General features: G+C 43.0%; 1 protein-coding gene across 1 annotated transcript in view; it reads right to left on the bottom strand.

Annotated features, from left to right (window-relative positions):
* The window catches only part of LOC112069138 (sodium-dependent phosphate transporter 2-like), a 32,685-nt gene that overhangs the window by 19,975 nt on the left and 1,849 nt on the right, over positions 1-10,861 (bottom strand). The window contains 2 exon segments of the mRNA XM_070438424.1: positions 16-156; positions 640-1,243. Of these exon segments, the coding sequence (XP_070294525.1) occupies positions 16-156; positions 640-931 (433 nt within the window). The 5' untranslated portion in view covers positions 932-1,243.

The following is a 10,861-nucleotide window of genomic DNA, read 5'->3' as shown; positions in this document are numbered from 1 at the left end:
TATTCATACACATACCAATCTTGACCAGCTGCATCCACTGGACACCCTTGGTGCCGATGGCCACCATGGAGAACCCGATGGTCGATCCCACGATGCAATGCGTCCCGGAGATGGGTAGTTTGAGGAACGAGGCGATGAGCTGCCAAATCGCTGACCCTGTGGAAAAACAGAGACAGAGAGACACACACACACACAGAAAGAGAGAGACACACACAGAGAGAGCGCGAGACACACAGAGAGCGCGAGACACAGACAGAGAAAGAGAGAGACAGACAGAGCAAGCGAGCCACACAGACAGAGACAGAGAGAGACACACAGAGAGAGAGAGCGCGAGACACAGACAGAGAAAGAGAGAGACAGACAGACAGAGCAAGCGAGCCACACAGACAGAGACGAGAGACAGACGTCGTACAAGCTATGAGATATGAACCTTCCATGAGAATTAAATGACTGAAAACATTGGTTGCTAGCTCAATTTCTCTCAAAGCTCATTGGAGGAAAGGATCCACGGTCCCTCCCTCAGACCTCCTCCAATGCACTWAGAGAGGAATTCAGGAAACACTGAAGGAAGAACTTAACATCTCGTAACATTATAAGACATGGCCGATACTCGAGGACGACAGAGTATGGTATACGTACCGACCATGGCGCTGACCTCCCCTGCCATGAGAACAGGCACCGTCTCGTTGTATAGGTTYACGTCTATGATGCCRTTCCGTATGGTCTCCCCCACCTTGGCTCCYAGCAGCATGGAACCCAACGTCTCAAAGATGGACGCCAGGATACAGGCCTGTRTCAGAGTCACCACCCCCGACCCCACCGCCGTCCCGAACGAGTTGGCCACGTCGTTGGCCCCCACAGAGAAGGCCAGGATGAAGGCTATGACGAAGCCCAGGATCACCATCCACAGGTASTCCTGTAAATCCACCATCTTGACTCTCTATTAAAAAAAAAATCCCAAATCCACAGAGAAAACAAGGGAAAACTAACCCCAACTAACTAACCCTAACTAACTAAGGTGAGCTAGCTGTTAATATGTTGGAGAGGAGCTGTAAATCCTTTCCTCTGTGCGTACGAAGCTCTGCTGTGACTTCTTCCCCTTCCTGGTTGTGTTCAGTTGGAGGGGAGCAACGTGTCGCTAACTGAGRGTCTGGAAGTCAGTCTGTGGAGAAGAGCAGGCTAGTGGCGGACGGAGGGGYCATTCCATGGCTCAGAGCTGAGACAGTCCCATCTACACCCTTCCCTCAGCCATCTGACAAACAAAACAAAATAAAGAGAGGTTAGAGGTCTATCGATTAGGCTAGATATCCTGAGAGTCAACTGAATACTGGTAACACGGGGTGAGTGAAGAAGACAAAAGGTGATGAGCCCAGGCGTCGTATTTGATGAACACAAGCCACCTAAAGGGAGTGTGGGGGCTGGGCAGCATTCTCGTAATACCCGGGGTATTTTGAAATACTGAACGGGACGGATATAGCGTCCTTTTGTGGCACTGCCAACCCAATCCATATACCCGGTACAGGAACGGTATGAACATCTTGATACTGCCCAATCGTGTGTGTGTGTGTGTGTTGTGTGTGTGTGTGTGTGTGTGTGGTGTGTGTGTGTGATAAGTAAGCAGAGGACACTCGATAGCCAGCCACAATAGGAAAAATCATTGTATCGTCATACTTTTAAAAAATCAAATCATCCCTGTTAGCTGGACTGGGCTATATAAAAGACAGTGTGTGGGGAAGAGATGTGAGCTATGTGTTCAGGTTAGGGAGAATAACACTCTTACACCATACAAGGCCCTTTGCTGAAGCTGCTATAAGCTGATCACTTTCACGCTTTCCACTTGTGTGTGTTCCATCCAGATAAAGCATCTGATTATGGCACAAGTATCAAAAGACTAGAGTGATTGAGATCTCGGATCAGTTCATGATATCTGATTCATTATGATTTAAAAGGCTAACTGATCCTATACAGCACCTAGTCTATACACCTAGCTTTGGAATAATGGGCCCTTTTACAGCCTCCCAGTCCATCATCCACCACCTAGCTGATTACCACTATACCAAGTCTCCCAGTCATATCCACCACCTACTGATACCACATACCAGGTCTCGCCAGTCTCATGCCACCACCTAGCTGATACCACTATACAAGTCTCCCAGTCATCATCCACCAACGTAGCTGATACACTATACATCCTCCCATGTCATCATCCACCACCTAGACTGATACCACTAACAGTCTCCCAGTCCATCATCCACCACCTAAGCTGATACGCACTATAACACAGTCCTCCAGTCATCATCCACCACCCTACTGATACCACAATAAAGCAGTCTCCCAGTCATTCACCACCCACTAGCTGATACCACTATACAGTCTCCCAGTATCATCCACCACCTAGCTGATAACCACTAATACAAGTCTCCAGTCATCATCCACCACCTGCTTGAATACCACTATACAGTCTCCCAGTCATCAATCACCACCTAGCCGATACCACTATACAGTCTCCAGTCCCATAATCCACCCCTAGCTTGATACCACTATACAGTCTCCAGTCATCATCCACCACCTACTGATACACTATACCAGTCTCCAGTTTTCAATCATCCACCACTAAAGCAGATACCACTATACAGTCTCCAGTTATTCAACCCTATAGGTAGCCTAACGGTTAGAGCGTTGGGACATAACCGAAAGGTGGCTATGTTCAAATCCAGAGCTGGGTAACGCGGGGGGAAAAAAAAATCTTGCGTTCTGCCCTTGAGCAAAGCAGTTAACTCCAAACAACTGGAGTGGCTGTTGATTTAAGGCACTTGCAGGCAGAGGTGGTTTAAAGTTAAATGAGGAAGACATTTCGGGTTGATGCCTTCAGTTGCGCAACTGGACTAGGTAATCCCCCTTTTCCCAACATTAGCCAACGCTGACCGACACTCAAAGCCTCCCGGTTAGCAACCTACACAGCTACAGCCTACTGCTAATACCATTAGTTTGGTGTCTAGTTTACAACAAATTGCATAGTATAACACCAAGGCAGAATATATAACCAAGCAGAAGGACCAAGCAAAAACATATACGTACCAAGCAAGTGTAATTCATAAGGCATTAAAACATTACCGTCTTCAGTATAACACCAGCCTTAGACGGCGTCGAACAATTATTTACGGTGTAGTCGGGCTGTCTGAACCCTGCTTCTATGCTCTTAGTCCTGCTGCTGAGTCGCGTCTTAAAAAGGTCTTAGTGAGAGAGTCACCACCACACACAAACAGGCAGCAGAGGTTTTGAAAATGAGCCTATACAGTACATGTAGACTTCCCAGTCTGAGACAAGACAACGGTAGGGGCTATTCTCAGATAATACAAAACAAATGCTTTATGGATTCAACACAGTTATTAGCAACAGTTCAAATCAGAATCATCATTCAAGATATGCCTCGAAATAACAGACACTGTAGTTTGTGGTGAAGAACCAGTGAGATGCACGTGCGTAGCTAAACTTGTTATGAACTTTCCAGACCTGTACTTGCTGGTTGAGACAGAGTGCTCAGCTGACACTTGTTTATGAGGCATGAACTCGGAGTCTGTATTTGGGTGATGACCAGTAGATACTAGGTAACTTGACACATTATTTATGAGCTATACCCAGAACCTGTACTTAGGTGAAGACAAGTAAATTCTCTAGGAGACACTTGTTTATGAACAGACTCCAAGATCTGTATTGTGGGTGAATACTAATAGGTTAGGGGTCCTTCTAGGGTCTAGACACAAATTCCAGGTCCCGGGTCCAAAATTCTTCTTTTGTCTAGACCTGGGTCAGGTCTGATATAATTGCCACGTGCAATAAAATGTATTTAAAAATCGACTGAACTCAATTGCACCCGTTCTCTGATAATTTAAGTGGTATTTATTCGCTGGACCCATCCTGTTAAATTTAATGCATTTTATCAACTGGACCCGATTGGACCCGTACTCTGTTAATTTAATGTAATATATCAACTGGAACCCGATTGGACCCGTCCTGCTGTTAATTTAATGTATATATCAACTGGACCAGATTGGACCCGTCCTCTGTTAATTGAATGAATTTTTAAACTGGACCAGATTGGACCCATCCTCTGTTAATTGAAATGTATTTACAACTGACCCGATTGGACCGCGTCGTCTTTAATTGAATTGTGTGTGACATGATGATGAAGCAGTGCAAAGCTTTTGTTATATGTCCGCCAATTGCAACTATAAAACGTATAGCTTATGCCCAGCTTGACACTGGTTCAGCTGCTCACCTGCCCCTGCTTGCCAAGTGAAAAGGAGCCACTTGGCTTACTGTTGATTGCAAAGATGGAGGACTTTTTCATTGAAGTAACTGAAAGTAGAGGAGACTCGAGTACAGTGAAAAGAAACCGACAAAGGAAAAAGTTTTAATTATTGTGGTGGACAAAGGATTTTTTTAATTTTACAATTAATAATTTATCATTTGTTTTCTTATTATCCATTAATTGTATATTCTATTTAAGATCTAAACCACTTCTTAATATATGCAAAAAGTGTTTTGTTCATTTTGTTGAGACAAAATTTTTGTTTGGCCAAATGGAAGTTCTGTCTTAATTTGCCTGTATTTAGTTAAATGATAGGATATAGTAGGTCTTGTTGTCAAATAAAATAGCATTAGCCTATCGCTGTCCATTTGTTGGTAATTGCTGGCAAATATAGGCCACAACCTCCAGACAACAGATTTATGCTGCCCTATAGACCAACACCCTCCAGAACAAAAGATGTATGCTGCAATCATAGGCCACACCCTCCAGACTAAAGAATTTATGCTGCAATATAGGCCACAACCCTCCAAAAAAAGATTTTGCTGCAATATAGGCCACACCCTTTCAACAAAGATTTGCGTGTACCCTGAAGGAGGTCGAGGAGAATACATTTCTGGTGATCTGCCGACCATCTTTTAACAACACCGTGTTCTGGGGTTTTAACCAGCCAGACTATTGGGCGCCAGGAATGTGATTCCAAGAAAGGGGGAGTTGGGCTATGAACACCACCTTGTAACCAAACGGAAGTCAGTACGCAAGAGTGCCAGTGGGAATTTGAAACAAGTTTTTGAACAATGTATGAAATTTGAAACCATCTTGGCCATGTTCTGTTATAAATCTCGCACCCGGCACAGCCAGAAGAGGACTGGCCACCCCTCATAGCCTGGTTCCTCTCTAAGGTTTCTTCTTGGTTTTGGGCCTTTCCTAGGGAGTTGTTCCTAGCAAACCATGCTTCTACACCTGCATTTGCTTGCTGTTTGGGGTTTTTAGGCTGGGTTTCTGTACAGCACTTTTGAGATATCAGCTGATGTAAGAAGGGCTATATAAATTACATTTGAATTTGATTTGGTATCACATGAAGGGACTCGTTTTGGTGTAACTAGATGCATACTGGATTATTTGTCGGCTTTTTCTATGTCGTTACAAGGGGTATAAATGTGCATTTGCCTGTAACGTGGAATGGAATGTAATTTATTTTACCCAAGGCAGTTTTTTAGACCAACAGCTACGGATTTCATCGTAGGGACTGTTGAACTGTTTTCTGTACATTAGAAACTTTCTTGTGGACACTTAGGAGGAAAATCTTAATTTTTACTGGAGGTGTGGCTTCCCCGTCTGCCATTCTACCATAAAGCCTGATTGGTGGGTTGCTGGCATAGATGGTTGTCCTCTGGAAGGTTCTCCCATCTCCACAGAGGAGAGTGGGCGCGGGGAGCGCGGTGGGGGCGAGGGAGGGTGGGGCGGCGAGGGGGGGGTTGGCGGTGGTGGGCGGGAGCGGGGTTCGTCGGCACGCGCCTGAGAGGCCTTCTGTGTCCCGATGTGGCCTCAGTGTGGTGGCGCGGCGCAGCTGCGTGAGGGGAAGAGGGGTCGTTGGGTGGTGTCGCGAGGAGAGCGGTGCTGTGCGGCGAGTGGTGTTAAGAAAAATGTCTTGGGGACCTTCAATGCTGCAGAAATGTTGTTGGTACCCGTTCCCAGATCTGTGCTCGGCATCAAATTCCTGTCTCGGAGGCTCGTAAAGGACCATACCTCGAAAACCGATGTCAAAGCTGACGTGCATGACCTATATAACAGTATGAATATGATGGCACGTAAAGTTTTGCGCTACACATGCAACCAGCATTGCCTAACCTGTCTGCTGTGTGGGATGAGCAGTGCACAAGTCGCAGCAGTCAACAAGTCCAGCAGTCCAACAAGTCCCAGCAGTCCAGTCGCGCAGCAGCAAGTCCAGCAGTCAATCAAGTCAGCAGTCACTAAGTCCAGCAGTCATTTGGAAAGAGTAAGTAACATTTCAGCGAGACAACCAAAGGCGAATATCAGTAATGCCAGAATAATGTGAATCATTGCCCTTACAATCAACTGTTTCTCTGTCTGTGGTGATGTGGTTTAGCCGACTGTCGAGCACCGGTACTCTACCAAGTGCCTATTTTCCCGATGTTGCCCTACGGAGTTACACAGTAATAGCGTCAACTGCTATAGCTTAGGCTTCAGAACAATACATTCTAATGGAACACTGTTTTGGGTTTGGTGTGTCCAAAAAGACAAGTCAAATAACACTATTTGACGAAGTAAATCAGCTTTTTAATTTGACACGTAAAATAAACAGTTCTATTAATAGAATGTTTGTGTGGTTCTGAATTTGCACGTGCAAGCCAAGCGCCACCACTATCCAGTAAGCGCTGTCAAAAGCTGTACAAAAGGTCTGCAAACAAGCAAAACACCGGCCGAACGAGTGTGTTTACAATACCGCGTTGGTATAAAGCATTATTGTTTGACCGCAACTTCTGGGGTAAGCTAGCTAGCTTAGCGTTAGCTTGGTAGCCTAGCTAGCACCAATACAACAACCTGAACAATGAACCAGTAGAAAACTGCAGTCATTTTCCACTTATTCTTAGCAATGATTTAGGAATCTTGTGAGTTAAGTAATTAGCTAGGTAGTCCACTTGATTGTCGCCTATTGAAATGAACTTCAGTTCATGAAAATAAATAGGCTAGCCAGCTACTTTAACCGTTTCCCAAGCTAACGTTATAAGCAGCGCAGCTAGCTTCATAACTGGCTAGTTACGCTCGACCGACTATGTGTTGTGAAGCTAGCCACAACAAAAGGATTAGGCACAATAGTGGAATTTCGGCGGGTTGCCTTAAAAATAAAAGTTCCTTCTTTGAAAGTGACGCAGAAAGGTTACAATTGGTGGGATCATGCCATATTTTAGACTAGATAATGTTAAACAGGTTTGGAATGTGAGCAATGACCATGGGGTATCAGTCTACTCGGTGACACCCACATGAAAACACAACTGTGAAGAGTTTACGTAAAATATTAGCGTTGTAGCCTCTTATCGGCGGGACTGGTGTAAAGCCACTCCCCAGTCAGCCTATTGTGTGTATTGACATTCATATTACCACTGTAACACTTTACCTAAGGATGGTGATCAATGAAAATGGACGATCATCTACTCAATACCCAAGATACTGGTTTCCCAACATCCTCCTCAGAGTTATCAGAAACATCCAAACCATCCACGCGGTATGTTTTCATCAGAATAGTGTTCAATACACATAGGTTAGACAAATAAATGGTTTCAATTCACAGTTTGTTTTCAGAGTCCCGCAATAAGGAGCTACGACGCCAAATTTTTTTCTGGGTGTCCACTGAGTAGAACTGATACCCCATGTCATTGACCCAAATCCATAGGTTAAGGCTGCACAGTTAATAAGTATGCCTCATGCAATTCTAAAGTATAATACTACTACCGACTATTTTTGTCAAATTACAAATTGTTTTTTTAAATGATTTTATATAACAACCTCCAACCTCGTTTAGCATGATCTATTCAATTATGGCATAATTCTAACTATTGTGTACCTCATTATTGCATCACTGTCCAAATGAATACTTTTATTTGAAAGGCTAACCCCAAAAGAGATAGAAGTCCCGGGTCCCCGGGGGGGCCGTCTGGGGGTCCTCCCCCAGGGGGGGTTGGGTTGGGTTTGTGGTTGGTGTGTGGGGGGGGGTCCGTCTTCCCCCGGGCGTGTCCCTTATTGTGGCTAGCTTTCACAGATGGTCCGAGCAACCATTAATCAAATAAGAATTGTCTTATAAATTAGGGTTATTTTTAGATGAGGACACCCTAGCTATATAGTTAGCTAGCCTAACTATAGCTTACTGAAAACAGATGTCGTTTGCTATGTTTTTGAGGAAGAACTATTGTTTACATCAATGAGCTAGCAAGCTTTTTTTAATTTTTATAACCACAAACTGTAGGTGCGCGGACAATGTCCACCAAGCATCATAGCATACCTATCGATTAATTGTTGTGACTAGGGATGCGCGATATATTCGTGAACATATCGGCCGATATACCTAAAAATGCCAACATCGCATGAACGTGCATATACCTATATAACGGAAGGTACATGAAGTAATGAACGCCACGTAAAATTGTGGCAGTCAACAAGTAAAAAAAATTCAGCGGAGACAACAAAAGGTGAAATCCACTAATGCAATAAAGGAATTCATTGCCCTGTCGGGGTGAGGTATGGCTTCGCCGACTGGTCGAGCACGTTAACTCTAACCAAGTGCGCTACTTTTCCGACGTTTCCTATCTGAGATACCAGTAATAGCGTCAATGTTCTAGCTTCACGCCATACTATGGGACGCACGCCATACTATGGACGACGCCGTTTGGGGCATTGAGTGTCAAAGAAAGATACGCGTGGTAATAAAGCATAATTTGGTTCGACCTCAACTTCTGGGGTAGCTAGCTTTAGCTGGAAATTGTGATGTGAATTATAAGTGAAAATAATCTGTCTGTAACAATTGTTGGAATATTACATTGTGTCATGAAAAAAGTAGATGTCCTAACCGATTGCAAACTATAGTTTGTTAACAAAAAAACAATTTGAGGAGTGGTTGAAAAACGAGTTTTAAAATGACTCCAACCTAAGTGGAATTTGCGGTTTGCCTCAAAATAAAAGTATGCCAAATTGACAGTGATGCAAATTAATACAAATATAGAATATGCCATATTTAGATAGATCATGCTAAACGAGGTTGGAATGTTATAGTAAATCAACAAAGACAATTTATTAATTTGACAAATCTGTTGAAAATCACAGGCGCCCCGCGCCGGCGCCCGCCCGCCCCGGTGTTTTATACTTTTAGTATTGCATGTGGGGCAAACGTAAATTAAACTGTACAGCCTTACCTATGGATTGTGGATCAATGACATGGGGTAATCAGTCGAAAAAAAAGAATTTCCTTCCTCTCCAGGAACTGAGTTTGGAAGGAAGCCTGTATCTTTGTAGTGATGGGTGTATGATGCACCATCCAAAGTGAATTAAAATAACTTCACCACTATCAAAGAGATATCAAAATTTTAAATTTTTTTTTGCTACCAAAATGTGCTCTTCTTTGAGAGGGAAAACTACCTAGTCTTGCCCTTGAATCTGTTTTTGAAATCAACTGCTCAACTGAGGACATTACAGAGAATTAAGGTAATCATGAGGTAATCATTAAGAAAAATCATGTTAAAAATAATATTATTGACACACAGTCCATGCAACTTATTAGTACATTGTAACTCTGAACTTATTTAGTCTTGCCAATTACAAAGGGGTCCGAAATACTTTTGACACAAGAATTTAAACGTTCAGTTTTATTCATTTGTAAAAATAAATAAAAATCTAAAAAAAACCATAATTCCACTTTGACAGTAATGGGTATCTGTGGAAGGCCAGTGACACAAAATCTCCATTTGGAATTCAATATTAAAAACAGGCTGTAGCACAAACAAAAATGTGTAAGTCGAGGTGTGTGAATATTTTCTGAAGGCACTGCATTTGAACTGCACTATATATACAAAAGTATGTGGACATTCCTTTATGAGTGGATTCGTTATTATTTTCAGCCCAACACCCATTGTTGACAGGTGTATAAAAATCAAGCACACGGCCATGCAAAACTCCATAGACAAACACTGGAAGTAGAACGGCCTTACTGAAAAGCTCAGTGACCTTTGAAAGTGGCCCGTCATAGAAAAAGTACAAAAAATGTCTGCACTGACTATGTAAGTCGCTCACTAGATAAGAGAACTGCTAAATTACTTCAAATGTAAACGAAAATAAAATAAATAAATGGGTCTCTTAAAGAAAAGAAAAAAGCATTTTGGTCTGTTGCGAAAAGCCACAGATCCATTCTAAATGGGTCTAAACTTTAAACTGTGAAAGACTCTACTGTTAGGTAGCTGACACTTGTTTAATGAACTCTACTCAGAACCTTATTTGTGTGAAGACGCGAACCTGAAATGTTGTTTATGAGTTGAATGGAGCCTGTAATTTGGGCAGACTGGGACAGCGTCATGGGTACAGTATAATATCAGCCTGTCAAAAAAAAAAAAAAAAAAAAAAAAAAAAAAAAAAAATAAAAAATACCTGGTAACCCAATGATCACAAAGCGGCAGAACCAGACACAAGCAAAAGATTATGGAAGTAGGTACGATAACAAACCCGTTTTCTCTCACCGCCAGAATGTGTTACAATGTGTCAGACAGATGGTTCTGTCTGACCACTGCAGTGGAGTCAGCTGTGTTCAAATACCATTTAAATCTTCAAAATTATTTTGGACATTTGCTTCAGCCTGACTTGAGTGGCCAGATGCACAGGGGTTGCACTTTCTCATTGCTTCCATTGCACAAGGGAAGCTCACTCAAGCCCAGAATTAGTATTTTGTAATGATTTGACATGGTATTTTCAAACCCGGGTTTGGACAGAAACAACCTGCCTGTGATCCCATGTCCACCACACAGGATTCAAATCCCCCAGAGGAAAATA

The sequence above is a fragment of the Salvelinus sp. IW2-2015 genome, unplaced genomic scaffold, assembly GCF_002910315.2.
Source record: "Salvelinus sp. IW2-2015 unplaced genomic scaffold, ASM291031v2 Un_scaffold915, whole genome shotgun sequence".
Taxonomy (NCBI): domain Eukaryota; kingdom Metazoa; phylum Chordata; class Actinopteri; order Salmoniformes; family Salmonidae; genus Salvelinus; species Salvelinus sp. IW2-2015.
This window is presented reverse-complemented; position numbering and strand designations above follow the sequence as displayed.